The 19362-nt window shown below is 39.7% G+C and overlaps 3 protein-coding genes across 6 annotated transcripts in view; all 3 read left to right on the plus strand.

The window, feature by feature from the left end:
- Window positions 1-681: 681 nt before the first annotated feature.
- On the plus strand, window positions 682-6894 carry LOC308330901 (uncharacterized protein). The gene is made up of 19 exons (XM_080785973.1): window positions 682-794; window positions 898-955; window positions 1066-1128; window positions 1249-1404; window positions 1567-1684; window positions 1949-2127; window positions 2293-2374; window positions 2535-2662; window positions 2766-2784; window positions 2984-2988; window positions 4092-4165; window positions 4250-4301; window positions 4491-4550; window positions 4628-4780; window positions 4937-5054; window positions 5156-5334; window positions 5440-5521; window positions 6063-6187; window positions 6297-6894. Exons 1-19 carry the CDS (start codon window positions 729-731, stop codon window positions 6308-6310), a joined length of 1731 nt encoding a protein of 576 aa, XP_080642099.1. The 5' UTR covers window positions 682-728; the 3' UTR covers window positions 6311-6894.
- A 1392-nt stretch (window positions 6895-8286) lies between these two features.
- tra2b (transformer 2 beta homolog) lies at window positions 8287-14230 on the plus strand. 4 transcript variants are annotated; one of them, XM_080785643.1, is made up of 9 exons: window positions 8287-8460; window positions 9263-9301; window positions 9921-10057; window positions 10490-10652; window positions 11009-11197; window positions 11297-11412; window positions 13409-13603; window positions 13719-13801; window positions 13906-14230. In XM_080785643.1, the coding sequence occupies exons 1-9, from the start codon at window positions 8431-8433 to the stop codon at window positions 13914-13916; spliced, it is 963 nt and encodes a 320-aa protein (XP_080641769.1). In that variant the 5' UTR covers window positions 8287-8430; the 3' UTR covers window positions 13917-14230. The 4 variants fall into 4 exon arrangements, with proteins under 4 accessions (XP_080641769.1, XP_080641770.1, XP_080641771.1 ...); XM_080785644.1 differs by having other exon boundaries at window positions 13722-13801; XM_080785645.1 differs by lacking the exon at window positions 9263-9301.
- Window positions 14231-17052: 2822 nt separating this feature from the next.
- The window catches only part of igf2bp2a (insulin-like growth factor 2 mRNA binding protein 2a), a 51013-nt gene continuing 48703 nt past the window's right edge, over window positions 17053-19362 (plus strand). The window contains exons 1-2 of the mRNA XM_080785135.1: window positions 17053-17501; window positions 18668-18728. Of these exons, the coding sequence (XP_080641261.1) occupies window positions 17327-17501; window positions 18668-18728 (236 nt within the window). The 5' untranslated portion in view covers window positions 17053-17326. The remainder of the gene's footprint in view (window positions 17502-18667; window positions 18729-19362) is intronic.

Raw genomic sequence — 19362 nt, forward strand, 5'->3', positions numbered from 1 at the left:
ATGGTTAGTTTTGCAAGCAAGTTACACAAACCGTATGTAGCCTGTCATATCGTTTGCTAATGGTGAAGAAAAATGCAAACACAAATCTAAATAAAATGTGCATAATTTAGCCTAAAGCAAACGTATTAGTACAAAAACACGGACGGAAAATGTATTGTGTTTTTAAAAGCTACTTCCGTTCTGCGCTGCAGAGCCCGGATAGCTCAGTCGGTAGAGCATCAGACTTTTAATCTGAGGGTCCAGGGTTCAAGTCCCTGTTCGGGCGATAGTTTTGTCCCCTTGTGTTTGAAAAACATGTTTGTTGGTGTTTCAGAACAATTACCAATCTTCTGAAATGACTACTGTACCATAGTAAATTATCTCTTGAGTATGCCAAGGCCTAAAACTTACTGGGAAAATTCATTACACTTGGCATGCAGACGCAGTATAGCCTACCTTTTCCAAAGCCTAAAATTGCCCTAAACCGTTTATTTGAAAGCTGACCATTGAACTGGGGTTGTTATTACAAACAGTAACACATCATATTATTCTACGGTTGGCTATCTTATTGTTGTTTATGAAAGAACTGAACTAATTAGGGGATTAAACTCACTCATAAACAAATAACAAACCCTGTAATTCTAGTGAGATAATGATGGGTATTTTCACAAGTTAGTGATAAGGGACGCCTATAAAGCTAAGTGTTAGTAGAGGTAATGGCAGCACTGTGCACATAACCTGGCCTGACGATGGACCGGATTATCCTCCTATACTATGTGGCTGTTTCCACCTGTCTCTGGGCCATGCATGCACAGGTGAATATGAGTTGCATCAGACTGAGGCTTCAAGAACAGAATATGAACATGAATTGCAACAAACTTTCCATCTGTCTGTCTGTCTTTTTCTTTTCTTTTTTAGGTTTCTGCAACATGGGGCACCGGGAGCTTCCCACAAGGTGGCCCCATGGGCTTCTCAGGTAACAGTACTAGATGGGATTTATTTTAATCCAATGTATATTGCAGTTTACTCCTTCCAATGTTTGCTATAAATGTTGCAAAAATACTGACTACCCATTTTCTGTCTAAGAATATCCTGATCCAGATGACAAGCCAGCGATGGATGACATCATTAAAGCCAATGAGTACCAATGTAAATTGCAAAGCAGTCCAATCTAATTAGTTTACACTGCACTACATACACTACATGCTGTGCAAGAAAAACATGTTTCCTCAACTAGACTGACCTTGTTTTCCTTACTTTGTGCCACAGCTGCCCGAATCATTGATGGCAGCACCAGCCTTCGAGAAGGAGATATTGCTGTTTCGACAGGAAGGCGCTCAAAAGTCTGCTTTGCACGGAGCTGCTTATGGTCTAAGTCAGTGGACGGACATGTCTACATTGCATATAAGTTAGCACCCCAGTACAGTAAGTACTGCACTTGTTGCAGCTTTTCACATCAGATAAAGAATAGTTTGATCCTTCTTGACATTCATCCCCATTCACCCTTAACAGTTTTTCATTGCTTGTCTCCGCTTAGGGGGATTTATTTTCACTGTATTTAAACCTGTCTGCTCCATTATTTAACAGATGAAATGGAGAGGGAAATTATAAAGAAAGGGATGAAACACATTGAAAAAGGTACCTGTGTCCAGTTCATTCAAAGGACTCATCAGAAGGACTACCTTGACATCCAGCCAAAGTCAGGGTGAGCGAGAATTTGAAGAATTGTATTCAAAAACAAGATACCCTTCATTTCACATTAATGTTTATTTCACCTTTGACAAAATCAATGACCGTCATGGTGGTGGTTAAAACTGTGCAATGAATATCACACAACATAACAATAGAAAGGCTAGGATAAAGCAGTAACAGCATTGCTTTGTTTTTGGAATTGTATTTGAAAAATGCACTGTACGATTTACACTGAGGAGTTTACTTGGTTTGCACTGTACATCTTATTAATTTATAGGTGTTGGTCCTACCTTGGTGTACGTGGTGGAAGACAGACTCTATCCCTCGGCTCCCCTCAATGCGTCCGGACTGGAATAACATCCCACGAACTTATGCATGCCTTGGGCTTTGTACATGAGCAGTCTCGCGCTGACCGGGACAAATATGTCACTATCAACTGGTCAAACATTTGGAGAGGTAAAGCAAAGGGGCAGGAATGGATGAAGGCACACCATTACTAGTGAAATTCTTAGATTGAAAAATATGTACCGGTATTCATTCATGCTATGGATTTATTTATTTTTAATTTATTAGCTTTGTTGATTTAAAAAAAGCTATAATTGAATTAAAAAAATTCAACAGATCGTGTGAGGAACTTTGAAAAATTCAGGAACGACAATCTGGATTTGCCTTATGACTATGGCTCAATCATGCACTATGGAATGTGAGTACTAGGAAGAGTGATAGATTTGCATTGCTTTGCATTGATTTGCCAGTTGTTGATGAATAATACCCTGAATAATTGGTCTAGAATTTGTTCCTCTTTTTTTTCTTCACAATTCATTTTTTATTAACCAGCTATGATTTTTTCTCTCTACATTTAGGTATGCCTATTCTCAGACTGGGGAGCCAACTATTGTTGCTAAGCATGGCGGCAGAAACATTTTACTAGGACATGCATCCAAACCCAGTCATTTTGACAAGCTGAAAATCAACAAGCTTTACAATTGTGGTTGGTATCAAATGTCCTTGATTGCCATAATGCTTTGAGCACTTATTTTCCTGAAACATACATATACTCATGCTTGATTCCATTCTGTCTTGTGTTTTCACAGTTCCCAAGACGATTGATGAGTTCTGACTAAACTGCACTGAAGTGAATCAATTTTGAGCTACTGCAAATGATACAATAAACTGGTGTTCATTCATGGAAATATTTCAATAAAGATATATATATATATTAAACCATTTCTAGTGACAGCCTCCATGTGTATATGTAAACATCGGAATAAATTAGTAGTACAACATTATCCCTATATCCTCCTGATTTCAGAGATAGTAACATAGTGGAGTGTATAAACTTACAGTTCAAGGTGTTTTTAATGTCATGTCCTCAGCTTGTACAATAGCAACATTTCACTGATTTCAGTCAGTAAATTCTTAAACAATACAAAGTAGATGTGTGAGAGCCCTAAGAAGCCTGTTGGACCACTATAATGTAATTTTGTGTTTACATATTTGGTCTAATATATTTCTGTATATCTTTATTACATAGCCATCATTTTGTTTGATCAAATAATAAATAACTTAGAATACAACTGAACTAAATGTAGAGTGGGAGACATAAAGCAATCAGAGATTACAGAGAATCACAGTGACCTCAGATCAACCTAGAAAAAGGCAAGAAGAATGTACACTTGTATTAATTAGTGTCTGCTGATACAGTGACAAAGCTTTAGTTTAAAGTATAGCCACATGATCAGATTCAGAATGAAGCTCATATATGTTTCAGCAGGCAAGGTACCCATGAAACATTTGGGTGTGAAGATTCACCTAAACGTAGTAAACAACAGGGCGAGCATTTCATATATTTTGCTAACAAGGAAGATGCTAGCTATCTCTGTCACCACCCATCAAATTGCCCCTTATAGGTATAAGCAAAAATATTTGAAGAAGGATAAGATGTTTGTTTTATATATTTACCTATATGACAAAATGATTGCTGTGAAGACTGATAACAATAATAATAACTGGTTGCCAGCTTCGTCGGGCACAAATTGATGGGTTTGTTCGACTGGATGGTCAGTTATTCTGTTCAGAGTAACTGCTGAGTTGTAGGCACATGACATCCAACAACAAAACAGCTGTAGCCATCTCATTTTGAAAGTGCTGAATCTCGCAAGTGTTAAAGTACAGGGCGCATCCAAAGAGTTGAGCATCAGGGTCAGAACATCTGTTATGGGTCAGCAGTGGATTTTTGTTGATTACATACATTTGATGATGAGGGGTCTTAATCGTGATTCACCACAGAACATGTACCCAATCAGTACAGAGCACAGGAGGAGTACTGGGTATATAGATTCGGTAGAGGCGAGGAGTTTATTGAGAAGCTGTGTTTAGAGGACAGGCGACCAGGTGCACAGTACCAGCCTGAACCAAAGCAATGAATTCCATTCTGATTCTTCTGGCTGCCCTGTTTGGCATGGTGACCCATTCTTATGCCCTTCCACTAAAGGTCAGTGCTGAGACATCTCCTCATTCGCCTGTACACTGTTACATTTTGTTTAACCATATATTAATATGCAGTTATGAATTGCAGAATTCCACTCGATTACATCAGGTAAAGCTACGGATAAAAAGAAAATACTCAGGTGGGTTAATTACATTTTAGTGCAATTATCATGCAAGTTTATGTTATGGAACATTTGAATGACTATTCAGTTAAGAAAATATAACAATGTATACAGAGAATTATTTTATTTCCTACAAGTAGGGCATATATGTTCAGATCTAACCGTTCTGTACCGCTTTATCCATGTTTTCTTTTTGGTTTTTTTTAGATGAATATATAGATATTGATGACATGACTGCAATGGACAAGATCCTGGAAGCCAATAAGAGTAAGTAGGTTGTCTGTTCACTAAGATGTTAGTTAGTATAGAGAGTTAGATTCAAACAAACACATTTGTCTCACCAGGGCTGCGAAAACCTAGAGGAATATCATTCAAAGATGGGGATATTGCCCGGTCATATATAAGGAGCGCCATAACCTGCCCCGGCAATGCCTGTCTATGGCCTAAATCCGTTGATGGATTTGTTTATGTTCCCTATATCTTCTCTCCTCTATATGGTATGTATCCACAGATATATGTTTTGTTATAAAAACGGTATTTGTCATGTTGTTTGGCTCGAATTCATAATATGATACTCATGTTATTTTGTACACACCGTCAGTTGGTCTACTTTGTTTGTATAATGTGACATTTCTGCTTGATTTTGACAATAGATGATATGGACAGAATCACAATAGAAAATGGAATGCAGGACCTCGCCGCTGGCACATGTATTAAGTTTGTTCCACGCACTCACGAAGCCAGTTTCCTTGATGTTCAGCCTAGATATGGGTAAGACTTCAGCACACACATTATGTATCTCTCTCCAAATAAATGCATAGGGTTTTCATGCATGCCATCATGCCATGCATCCCCTCTTTTGTTCCCAAAAGATGCTGGTCCTTCCTTGGGCAAACTGGAGGAAGCCAGGTCCTCTCTCTGCAGGCTCCTGGATGTATGTGGTCAGGAGTGGCCTCACATGAGTTCATGCATGCGCTCGGCTTTGTGCACGAGCAGTCACGCTCAGACCGAGACCACTATGTGACAATCGTATGGAGAAATATCATTCCAGGTTGGTGCTATGATAAATTATACCTGGAAATGTTTTGTCTACAGATCTTTTAAAGCAAATTATAGATACATTAACATTTGTGATATCCTTTTTGTTCCTCGGTAGAGCGTATGCATAACTTCCAGAAACAGATGACAAACAATCTCAACACTGCATATGACTACAGTTCCGTAATGCATTATGGAAGGTAAGAGACACATGTATTAATGCCACAGAGGTTAATTGAGATGGAAAACAAATCATATTGAATGAAATACAAATGAATAAGAATATCAATCAGGTGTTGAGGTCCTGCTGGTGTGGTCCTGCAGCAGCATGGCCCCCTATGATTATGTGTAGATCATATAGATAAATAAAAAATCACACCCATGTGTGAAGTGAGGGGCGCTCTTATCATCATACATCATCTCATTCTGGCCAATCACAATTTGCGTCTTTTATCTTCAATGTTTGTGTTTACACAAACCGGAAAGCTGGGCTAGCGCCCCTCAAAATTATAATTTTAAATAAGCTAAAATGTACAGCCTGGTTTCTGTGTGTGTGTGTCACAGTGTGTGTGTGTGTGTGTGTGTGTGTGTGTGTGTGTATGTGCGGCTGTGCGCGCACCTGCGTGTTTGCGTGCGTGTGTGTGTGTAGTAATATTGAATGAATTGCCATTGGTGTTCTACAGGCCAACATGTTTTACTGTTTCTCACCTCATACCTAATGTACTGTATGCCTTGTTCCAGGTACGCATTCTCTGAGGGTGGTGGACCAACTATAATCCCCAAACCAGATCCTTACATTGGCATTGGTCAGCGGGATGGACCCAGTGCTATGGATCTCCATAAAATAAACGTACTCTATAGCTGTGGTACGTAATATGTAAGTCCATGGCTTGGTTGCCATATTGTCATCACAAAAAATATTATTTTCATTGACTCAAGACGAGTGACTTCTTTCTTTTCTTTATCACCCACCAGGTGAAGTGGCATAAGTGTATCCAGAATGGCAACACATGCCCATAACCAGACTGACAACGGACTTGAACTTGTGCAATGCTGCAATATGTGAAAAGTAGTGCAACTTGTGTTCTTAAGCATTTTTTATTAATTTCTACTTGGGTATAGGCTTCATTCATCTACTAAACCTGACAATTCTGCAATAATTTCTGGTATTGTTGATATGATCAAACATTAGCCATGTCCAAACCTGTGACAGATAATGAAGGATCAATTCAATTAAAAGAGAAAGCACAAAACAGTTCAATCAAATCATTTATAATAACTGTCACTTTTATGTAAAGTTGTCACATAAGGCAATGTAAAAGACACTTTAAATTGTGTATTTGCTAATTTATTAGTTGTATAAAATAAGTAAGTAATATTGTAGTGTACTGTATAGGCCTATGCTGCCTATGTCACAAGGCTGAAAACTGGCAAGCTAAGTTTGCCTGCAGCTATTAGCAGGTGCTAATTCTGTACCTTGCACTTTCTGTATGAAATTGTCCCTTTATCTTTTTCTCTCCCCCGCTCTGCTGCTTTGCACTTTAAATAAAAAGAGAAAACATTATGCAAGAGATGGATGGTCTGCCTATTGCATCTTTTTGTGTGAATTAAGCAGTTTCTTGAAGAGATTCACTTCAAGTGAGGTTGTTGTCATGATCGTTCTGATAAATCTGTGATACTTTTCAGTAGCCTATAGACAGATCATTTTAACATGTTCACTTGTATCTAACAAATAAGACGCATGTATTTGGTTTAATTATTTAATTAATAATAGGCTACCGCCCCATGTGAACAGCTTTTCTCTGTCCACACATATTACAATTACAGGTTTTCAAAATGTAATGTCCATTATACGTTCTACCACCGTTTTCAGACGATTTGTGTTCTTCGTTCTTTTAAAAAGTGAACAATATCCAGCAGCTGTTAAACTCTTAAACCTAATGTATAGCCTACTATATATAGGCCATCATGGCCATGGGTTCTTACCAGTGTTGCCGAAAAAGGAAAAGTGATTTTCACTCTCAAACAATATACCGGTAGGTTTTACACTAGAACAAAATCTGCAAACTCACAACCGTGTTCTTTTCTTGTCTTTGTCTCCTGCTTTTCACTGTCCAAACAAGTGAATAGCTGTAAAGGTAAGATATGGCCAGACTAATGACAGACAGATTTGTTTGGTTGGCTACTATACTGTGAAGGAAGGTTATAATGTATGCCTTGTCTACAACCAGAGAGACAGATAAGTCAGGAAGTGGTAGCAGACCAGAGTTTTGACCATTATGGCACGTTATACTTGAGACGGGTATTGCTGCAGCCTGCAGCTTGGATGGCAATGAAGGGTGTACAAAATATGGAAATACATAATATTCAATTAACACTTTTAAATTACACCAAAACTAATATAGTAGTGTAATTAGTGTAATAATAAGTGTAATAGTGTAATAGCTTAATTAGTGTAATAATGTTATGTGATAGTATGTGATTAGTGTAATAAGTGTCATTGGTTAAGTGTAATTGTGTAATAGTGTTATATAGTGTTATCGTGTAATAAGTGTAATAGTGTAATAGTGCAATAGTGTTATAGTGTAATAAGTGTTATAGTGTAATAAGTGTTATAGTGCAATATGTGTAATAGTGTGTAATAAGTGTAGGTTTCTGTTGTTCCAGTTTACAGCTAGGCCTACACATTCATATTTATTTTACTCTTTACAGTAGGCCTATTTGGGCAAATAAATAAAGTTTGAAAACTGTCGTGTGACGGCCTGGACAGTGCACAACGATCTCTCTGAGGACGCATTGGTTGCATTCGCATCGCAAACTGGGAACCCATCCATCGGCAAAATAAAATGTTATTGTGGCAGTCGAATAATCGGTATTGAGAGAGTTGCATCACGTAGGTTTGGTTTTTGACAAGCGATCCCGGGGGACTGGGGGGAGGAAACGTAACCCCGCCGGGAGGAGGGGCGGGCCGCGCCGCGGGTGTGTGCTGTGCTGCTGCTGCTGCGCATGTTGCCGTACACGCCCGGAGACAGTCAGCTTACAGTTTAGCTGGTTAGGAAACAATAAAAAAAAAAGTCCACGTATTATTTCTATATAGCCACTACACGAGATGAGCGATAACGATAAAGGATACGATCGGGTGCGTATGAATTCTTTAAAGGCTAGTTTATTCTGTTGTCAGTCATCATCATTGGCTAAAAACAGAAATAAAGCAATGTTTTCTTTTTACGTTAATGCAGTCTGTGAAACGCATCCACGTTCCGTTAGATAGAGCCTAGGAAATATTGAAAGGGCGTCATTAAATGTTGTTTATAAACTCAATTTGAAGTTAGGACGATCCACTGAACATTTGTACAAGACATTTTACATGTAGCTTAGCGTTAACTCTGGTCCATAGCTCTATGCCGTTAGAGCTATATGGACCAGAGCTAGCTTAGCGTTAGGCCCCAGTCAGTCGCCATGTTTTGTAATGGCAAACATTCGCCTACAGTATTCACATTAGTGATAATGTGTCCTGTGGTGAGTTATCCTACATTATGTAACGTTCACGCCATATAGGTAACTAATTTATTTTCTTGTATAACGCTAGGCAACTATAGTATTTTGTATTTATGAAGGATTGTATTTATAGCCTAATGTGTGGGAGGACGTGCCCGTTTTGCTTACGCACTCTGATTACGCACGGCACTTTCTGGCCATAATGGTGGTGTAGAAGAGCCATTGACTAAAGGCTTTAAATGTCATTATCACCTAGTGCAATTTATTAGGATAGAATTGTGTATTTTGTAAAAAATGATTACATAACCAATGTTGACGTTTCTAGATAGGCCTATGTGCTCCCATGCATGCAACAAAGATCACACATTAACACATTTTAAGTTGAAAAGGGGTTGCAGTTATGTTTGTAGTCATATATTCTTCATCCTTTCTTTTTCATAAAGGTTATGGTTGGAAGAAGAAAAATGCGGAAGAAGTCTCATGTCAAGTTTATTTTCAATAATATGATCGAAGCTCAGATGTGTGAATGCATGCTAAAACATGACGAGGGAAGAAGTGGTGGGCAGTGTGTGAAGTATGGGGAAGTAACGAAGAATTAAGGCATTTGAAGAAAGAAGAAATTTATGAAGTAATGAAGTTACAGAAATGAAGTTAAGGAAGTAATCTGGGATAAGGTCATTCATTTTTAGTATGTTTGTCAAATGCCTGCATGTTTTTTTTTGTATAGATTACAATGTATTTAATATCAAATCATTAATATTCTCAACTGACAGATATTTATTTATTTCTATGCATATAGGCTATTTTTACGATATTACTGTCATGCTACTCATGTCTACTCCAAAAACGAATAATAAGCACTCCTAAATCCTAAAAGGTTATCTGTACTACATAACACAAATCTATTGATTCATTGATTTTATTGATGTACTATCAAAAACGACACATACAAAAACAGAAGGCTTCTGTAGATGTATATATCAACATAGTCCCCTTTCTTTAAAAAACAAACAAAAAAAACTAAAATATTTCCTAGGGAGACACATTTGAGAGCTCCCAATCTCATTTCACTGACTGAGGCATGTTGGCGTGTGTGTTCAGGAGTCACGCTCCGCATCCAGGAGCTTGAGCCCCCGGGGCGCAGGGAAGTCTGCCAGCCGCTCTCCGGCTGCCCGCTCCAAAGAGGGCTCACGACACTCCCACTCCAAATCCCGCTCTCGTTCCAGGTCCAAGTCTGGGTGAGTCGCAACTGATGCCAATTAAGTCAATCAGGATTAGCTCTACATTTGGAATAATCATCTAAATCACTTTGTCATGTACTCTTCTAATATATTGGAATTACTCTTGATGACATTCACGGGGACATATACTTCTGATTTATTGATGTCAGCTCAAACCAATGCTCACTGGCTGGATCAAAGGCCTCACTATTAGCAAAGTTGAACAGTGCTGGACAACAATCCATCTGAAGATGACATGCAAGGCTCTCTAGCCAAACTTTTATTAACCAATTTCAACCTGGCATCCCTATTTTGGGCAGTCATTATAGGAGAAGATTTTCAAAACAACACAAACGAAAATAGAAATGTACACAACTAGTTGTAGATTTTCGCTATTCATCAGAATAGTGGTTCATAAATATAATGAAGAAAACAATTCTCCCAATACAGGTCTCACTCCCACCGCGGTTCACGCAAACACTACAGCCGCTCTCACTCCCACTCAAGATCCAACCGACGCCACTCTCGTAGCAGGTCCTACAGCGGAGAACGTCGCCGCCGCAGCCATAGCCGCTCGCCCATGTCCAACCGCCGCAGGCACATTGGCAACCGGGTTGGTGTTTAATTTGGTATAGCATTAACAGCGTAGCTTATTATTAGTTATTTTTTTGTTAATGGAAATTAGCTGACAATGTACATGATATTGCATAGGCCATTGCAGAATATAGTAATTTATGTCCATTGTTCAGTAATAATTAAATAACATCTGACTGACATGTGGACATTCTGTATTGTACAGGAAAAGTGGAAAGGCTAGGGCACAGTGTCCAGAAAATCGTTGTATTTCCATTACACAGAATGAAAATGGCCAATACAGTTTATTTGGGTTATCACCAGAGATTGTACAATTGTCTGACTAATTTGAATTATAGCAGTCTCCGAGTCCATAATGAATGTTTCATATTGCAGGCAAATCCAGACCCTAACTGTTGCCTGGGAGTTTTTGGCCTGAGCTTGTACACCACAGAGAGGGATCTGAAGGACGTCTTCTCTAAATATGGCCCCTTGGCAGATGTGTCCATCGTCTATGACCAGCAGTCCAGGCGATCCAGGGGCTTTGCTTTTGTCTACTTCGAGAAAAGAGAAGATGCTAAACTGGTGGGAATATTATGAACGGCAATGTCTTTCCTAAAGTGTTTTCTTTACCAGAAACCTGTGATGTATAGAGCTGTAATACACATCTTTGTGCCTTATCAGTGTAAGGATCGAGCCAATGGCATGGAACTAGATGGCCGTAGAATCAGGGTGGACTTCTCCATCACGAAAAGACCTCACACACCAACCCCTGGAATATACATGGGCCGTCCAACATAGTAAGTTCTGAGAAATACTAGGCCTAGGCTCAAGGCTGACATAATGGTTAACACTTTGACTATACTATTCACGATTTAATAAATTGTACACTTTCGCTGCGATTCGTGAGTTGCCCGAGTTATGTTTTCATTGTTTAATCCGCGTTTTTAATACGTTTTAAGTCATACGGGCAATCCACCGGACAGAAAGGGATATGAGACACGTTTTGATGACGTCATCGCAAAAAGAGCCATCGTCGTCGCGCCGACGTGCAAAGAGTTATGGGAAATTGAGTCCCTGTTGTTTACAATGGGAAAGTTGCATAGCAGCGTGCGGCCGCCCCGTCCTGCCTGTTGTTGTGGTCAGCACTTTGGAATATTTTTCAACACTACAACAAGCGATTACACCGTTTTAAAGTGGATTTCATGACAAGCAACTCAAAGGTAACTTTAAACATAGGCAGTCTAGCCTGGAAGACGATTGTTTAATCCGGGCATTAACACTGTTAATTATCTTCCATAGAGAACCCTGGATGCTTATCACTTCTTATCATTTGTCTCTCTGGTTACCGGTTTATGGTACCGGAACTGTGACCAGCTCACAGTTCATGAAATGTTCGTGGACCGGTGCATGTCTGCTTAAAACCAGCCATACCAAAACAGAAGTTGACTGCTATTTAATGTATTATTGCTGCGTACGAAAAGACCGCACCCACCAGCCTCTGATTGGCCTACCAAACGTCCGTTCTGTGGCGCACACGGAAGCTTCTGTGGCGCACACTTGGAAGCTACCTTTCCTGTAAGATGGCGCTTGCGATACAGACGCCCCAGAGCCAAAGCAGGCGTCTATGTCTATACGCCGCATGCTCGAGATTAGTTATAAAAATAAGAAGCATCCGTCAGTGATGTCACTGTCATGTGACATAATTGTTCACCTGTGCATATAACTAGAAAATCCAGGTTGCCTGGTGGTACATGTCCCGGCCCAGCCCGGGGGATTGGGAACTTCTGCTCTGCTCCATGATAGTCAGGATGAGGATGTCTTCCCTGTGTGCTGTCTGGCAAACGGGCGAATAGAAACAGACTAGACTTATCAGACGTATCAAGATCATGTACCTCCCATCACATCCCATCAATCAAAATAATATTGTTATGTCAAATTTCATTGTGAATGCACCTCATTAACCAGGATATGTTTATTGAAGAGAATGTGGAACCTCTTGGTAGTCTGTGTAATCCATACATGTACAACTCTTATTTTTTGCGGCTAATGTCTTAGTTACAACCAGCATTGCTTTTGTGAAGCAGTTGTTGAGTGGTGCAGCCACTCCAAGGAACAACAATGTGTGAGTGTCTGTCTGTCTGTCGGTCTGTCTGTCTCTCTGTCCCTATGTCTGTTTAGAGTACCAACAGGTGACAAAGTGGCGCTGTTGAGCTTCATACTGTGCACAGGTTCATGAGAAGCTGAGTTTTTAGTGTTAGTGTAACACCAGCACAGAGCATAGTGTAGTACAGACTACGGTGTAGCACATGCACAGGTGCATGATGAGAGGCAGTACAGTACAGACTACATAGTCCGACAGAGAAATGTTTAAAGTTCACTGCACAAGCTTCAAAGATCCGCTATCTTTGCCCTCATTTAGTATACCAGCCAGGTTCTATGAATAAACTCATGATCAAAATATCTATTTAGTCCACTTGGTTTGAGACCTTCACTTTCCCCTTTCTAATTGTTAATACATCCATATTCTAACTGCTAGCCACACAAGCATGAACAAAGTCACAGACGCCTACGCACGCACAAACAAACACATGACTTTTGTTAAGTTGTCCATTTAAGATTACATGAAAGTAATTTAACTTTCACATACTTATTTTTTTTAAATTATAATTATTGTATTAATTTGTAGTATGGAGTCGAGGTTGTCGAGTGTGGGCCATTTTGCAGATTTCCCAGAAAAGTAAAATGTGCCTAATAAATAAGGAAAACTAATCTTGTCTCCTATCTTTGGTCTAGTGGCGGAGGTGGTGGGTCTAGTGGTGGGTCTAGTGGCCCACGCCGGGATTCACGGGATCACGACCGTGGTAGCGACCGTGGTAGCGACCGTGGTGGCGACCGTGGCGGCGACCGTGGTGGCGATCGTGGATACGACAGAGGTGGCTATGATCGTTATGATGACAGGGACTACTACAACAGCAGCAGATCTTACAGGTGACTGCCACGATAATTCTCCTGAGATTGTTCTCTGGATTCCCAAAGTATTTTATTCTGAGCTGTGCACAAATTAAGCATATGAGTCAGTTATTTTTATGTTTTCTTGTTTCAGAAGGCGATCTCCTTCACCATACTACAGAGGCTCAGGGGGCGGGGCCTATAGGTCCCGATCACGATCACGATCCTACTCTCCTCGTAAGTACCTTTTTATAAACTTTATCATTGTTCATCAGAGCATTCAAATATAATATATATAATCAAATAATTGTATTCCCCATTAATTGTGTTTAATTTCACAGGCCGTTATTGAAAAGCACAGTCCAAGTATCAACTGATCCTACTGGTGTACATGGCAAAATTGTCTTCTTCAAAATTAAATCTAAATTTATATCGGGTGCAATTTAGCTAGCAAGTGTCGCAATATGTGTAATTGTATTGAGATTACCTGTAAAGCTATATAAATAAGTTAAGCTGTCCTGTTGTGTTTCAAATGTTTTCTTTTTTGTTTATGTTCTGTGGCAGACCTGACATACCAATTTATTTTGGATTATTTTGTGTAGAATATGTTGAGTAAACTGTTCTCCATTGTGTATGTGATTAAACGAAGATGTCAGTGTTTCTAAAGTTTTGTCTCTTTAACTTTATTTCTACTCTTGTTACCTCTTGTCATTTTTCACTACAAAATATATTCCTGCGGTTCAGTTATTTTAGAGGTAATGAGTTTGAGTTAGCAACATTTCAGAAAACTTAGTTTAAGGCTACAAGTTACAGTAAAGACGAAGTGAAGTTCTGACATCCAATATGCCCTTGATTAACCACTAGGGTTAGGGTTAGTGGTTTGTCACAATTTTGAATGTTTTGTGGTTGAGTAGTTAAGTTATTAATACTGTCCCTACTTCAATCCCAGGTAAAATATGTGTCCTGTAAAAGTGTGATTGTGGTCACTGTACGGATGGCAGTTGACTTAAATGTAAATTAAATAGAGAATGGTGATTATCATTGTGGGGATTTATGAGTAATGGTATAAGGCATGTTCATAGTTACAGGTAACTTTGTTGGCTTATTCCCTTTGGAAAATGTGTCGTGAATTAATTTAGGCACCAACCTCTAGTAATTAGCAAATATTTTTGTAACCTTCACTGTCTGTATGCTTCACTGTATGTATGTTGTTTTTAAAGTCACTTTCATTCGTTTTCACTCAACATTTGAAACTGATGAATGTGAATACAGATTACAAGCATCTGCATCCCTTCCATTCATGTTGGGCGATGGATGAGCAGTGAGCGCTGCTTCTTCCCTCTGGTCTGGTGGTGAAGGATTGAAGGACAACACCACCCCCTAATGGACATAAAGACTCCCTGCCTGCTGTAATATCAGTGTTCCTTGGCTCACCAATGAGATTTGACTTTCGTTTTCAGTTTATAGTATATGTACATACACTGATGCATAATCGATGAATAATACTTATTCATCCTATATTATATTATTATTATTATTATATTAATTATATATGTATTATTATCCTACACAAAAAACAAACAAACCTTAGGCCTACTGCTAGGAATTAATATTGTGAAAACAGCACAGGCTAAACAAACCAACACAGCATGGACAGCTTCCCAGACAAGCATGCAAGTAAATCAAACCCCTGCCATGGATGCATTTGTTGTCTAGCTTTAGAGGCCAAATACAACTCCACAGTTGTGTGTTTTTATTTTGATGTATATACTTTTAAAGTAGCTGACTATCACGCTGTGTCTGTGCACTTCCTATAGTGTAATTTGTATCAAGGGAGTTTACACTGCAATGTTTAGTTATCGAGGCCAGGGTCTGACTGAATGTCGGTTGGCAGTCCAGCAGAAAAGTAACAAGATGAGTTTATCGCATAGTTCGGACATCCATCTAGCAACAGTCCAGCTCCATTCACCCTCTGATGAAAACAAGACATGCAATGAAGTTGGTCGTTTTGATGAATGGCATTAGAAGACTATATATCCCATAGCCTGAAGGGGTCGGGTCGGGACAATGTCGCTGGTTGTCAGGCAACCGCTGTGCATTTTATATAAACATACCGTAAGTAACCTGACTGTAGTAGACTAGTCGTTACTTTGCACAAACTATAGTTTTAGTAGTATGTTTACACACCGCGGTGGAAAGCCTATTGTTACCCCAAGTCTGTTATCAGCAGGCCTACCTCTTTCGATATTTCGGAAAACAGGAACATGCAGGCAGACAATATTTTACAGTCTACATTACTACACACTTTCACACATTTGTCTCAGTTCTCTAATCTTCTCTATTATTAAAGTTTCCCCGTGACTCCCACTCCCGTCATTCAATCGTCACTTGTTGTTGTTTTTCGCGAGACGCGTTAGCGGTTGCATGACAACCAAATATCCAATCACAGCGCGATCGTCCCTCCAGGCTATGGGGTTTACTCTACCATTGGCAACCTCTCCGCAACAGGACGGTGGCAGTAATGTTCCAAGACACATCATGTAATGCAAGTCACATATAGAGGCAAATTAAGAGACTATTTTGGCTCCTCCCATAGAGTAGACTCCAATTCTAGTAGTGTATATACGGTTTTTAATATATTGTATTGATGAAGATGGCTGTATAGTATACTATACAGCCATCTTCATCAATACAATATATTAAAAACCGTAATGTGTCTTGTGTAAACATTACACGTCCTGTCTTAAAAAGGCTATAAATAAGCTAGTATAGACATGAATATGTACCATAATTTGAAGGGATCAAAAGGGAATTGTTATGTCATAAATCAGTTATATTCTGTAACAAGTAATTAATGATAATGCCTACTTGACATGACAGTAGACCTATTATTACATCATTGACTATCAAGCAGGCATGGTGCCACAAACCTAACTAAGGTGAGTATTATGACTATATAGTGAGGACAAGTTTCACTACCTCTGTAGATCAGTCATGACATTTGAGATTGATGAGGCACGTACTTCTCCAAAACTGTTTCCAGTAAGAATCATTCATTTAACATTCACTACATAATGATATGTAGGATAGTTAATAGCCTAGTAGTAACACAATGAGAAATTGTCATGCAGACAGAGCGATAGCCCACCTTATGAGAATATGAGTTATGATCTCAGCAGCGGTTAGTAGCCTATATAGACGTCGGCCTGTTCCATATTGGACATCAATTGCCAACTATATTGATAAGTGTCCTACAGTAGCTATTGGTGACAACGGCAGCACGGGACTTTTCCCCAGACAGTAGTCTTTTCATGCCGTAGCCTAGAGAGACCCAAGGCACGGCCCTTATGATTTGATGAAATAACCCCTCTGCCTTTAGCCCAACCCTTGCTGAATTTGCCCAATGATCATCATGCCACTTTACCCTAATGCACTTTCTATACTGAAGCACGAGTGCACAAGCCCACATGCTCACTCCAAACAATTTTTCTGATATTTTAAGGCACATTTTATTTAGAGGCGGCGCTTGTTGGCTCCAGAGTAGCGTCGTAACGACACTTTTTTCAATCCCAGTTAAAAGAGTTTGACCAGGGCAGAGTTGGTGCTGGGGGTCGCCTAGCCAATATCTGGGGGGTGATTGCTGTTTTCAAGCATTTTATTTTTATATATTTTTTATTTTATTTTATTTTTTTGTTATTTTTATAATTCTCTGAATTTTGCCTCTCTAGATTTGATACCATATCGAGATTTTTCCTTTAGATCATGAGCAAACTATATGTTGGCAATTTAAGTCCTTCGGTCACTGTCGAGGACTTGAAGCAGCTCTTTGGTGAGAGGAAGCTTCCAGTGGCCGATGAGGTCCTACTGAAATCCGGCTATGCTTTTGTGGACTTCCCCGACCAGAATTGGGCCATAAAAGCTATTGAGACTCTTTCTGGTAAGTGCGGACTTGACTACAAGGATGATGCTGCAGTGACAGAAATGCACACCAACTCAGAAATGGACAGGCCATAGCAACGATAAGAATAAATAAATGTGATATAATAATATAAGCTTTAATTGCCTTACGATTCGCTCGGGACAGTGTTCGTATACGATTACATTACTGCCAGAGTTTAGATTAACGCTCAGTCGCTCACCATAGTCAAACAAAACTGCGTAAATTGTGGACCATAGAATAGACTCAGTGGTATAGTGCCTGTATGCCAAAAGAAAACAGCACTCGTCGTGTAATTAACTTGTAATACCTATATTTTTGAGATTCCGATACTGTGGGGCGCTACTTTGCAATCACCCATTGGAATATATGGGATGGTCTGATGTTCGGGTAGGCATAATTATTTTTCACTTATTTTTTATCTTGATTTTTGTGAAAAGAACAGACCAAAGTAACCGGAAAAAACTTGCCAAATCCATGTTCCTATGATGTCTGGGTATGTTTTTACGAGGTGTCTTGGAGGTAGGTGATGGGGGTCCGGAGGAAAGAGCTAATAAACAGGTAGCTGGGGGGACGAGGTGAGAGACCCATTCCGTGCTACGCCAGGCCACTTACACATAATAGTAACGAAAAACGAAAACATGTTGTCGGCCCAACCCTGTGCAACAAATTATCAGAGCTTTGTCAACACGAAGAATAAGTCATACAGAAGAACAAGTCATTCTTCTTTCAAAGCCTCTCTTCTTTGATCTTGCATTCTTTACTGTGAGAAAAAAATACCCTCATTGCAAGAGGGTTGTGGGAGTGGAAAGCATGGCTGCCCATTCCCCCATACTATAAGCTTATCAAGCTTTTGGCGCCGATTTCCTGAAATGTGACTCACACATTTTAACACAATGTTTTTTAATCAAACCGTAACGGCTTTACCCACCACGCCACAATATAAGTGACATTCCCTTGGAAGTTGTTTCGGGGCTACTGTTGCATGCTGAATGTGAGACACCTACTTGTGAAGTGATTATAAGTGTTACAGTAGGCCACTATAGGCCTACCAATCATGTCAATGGGCACACCATCATGATACACTGACAATGGCTTATAGCTGTGTGTGCTCATTGTTGTCTCATGTTGGAGCTAATGTTACGATATCAATTTCGTCCCTACAGGTAAAGTTGAATTGCACGGAAAGGTGATAGAGGTAGACTACTCGGTTCCCAAAAAACTAAGGTAGGCCTAATAATGCATCTGATACACTTTTTTTGTCATGCAATTATGTTTTCTCCCCATAGAGGTTGTGTCTGCTATGAGATAGGCCTATGTAATGTAGCAGGGAGGAGCACCCCCACACACACCTTTTTCCCTTTACTACCATTTCATCATCAGCCGGGGCCCAAGAGGCTTTAGCTCTCTGTCACTGGAGATGTAAGAATAATAATAAAAAAATAAAAAAAAAGTTACAGAATGTGTGATTTGTCATTTTGTGTTTAGGCCAATCCCATTTGGGGCAAGCTGCATGCATGAACCTACACCAAATTATAAAGTCCGAGATTCATGTCATGTGGCTTGCTGGTAGTAGCCAACTCCCATGATGAGCTGCACATTCTGCAATGCACGTAAAGTTTCTGTCATCACTAGACTACTGGCTATACACAGCACTGCATCAGTGCATTCTGAGATGCACAATGATGAGGCGTGTGTCGCGCGCGCGTTTGTGTGTGCGCGTGCGCGCTCGAGCGTGTGTGTCTGGTGTGTGAGAGAGCACAGGGGTAGGTACGTTCTTATCCGTGGTGGGTTACGCGAACATTCCAATTAGCATAGGCCCTTTTTATTTGTCATTCTGTGTATAAATGTAGCTATATTT

The sequence above is a fragment of the Protomyctophum bolini genome (assembly GCF_963924005.1).
Source record: "Protomyctophum bolini genome assembly, chromosome: 16".
NCBI lineage: Eukaryota > Metazoa > Chordata > Actinopteri > Myctophiformes > Myctophidae > Protomyctophum > Protomyctophum bolini.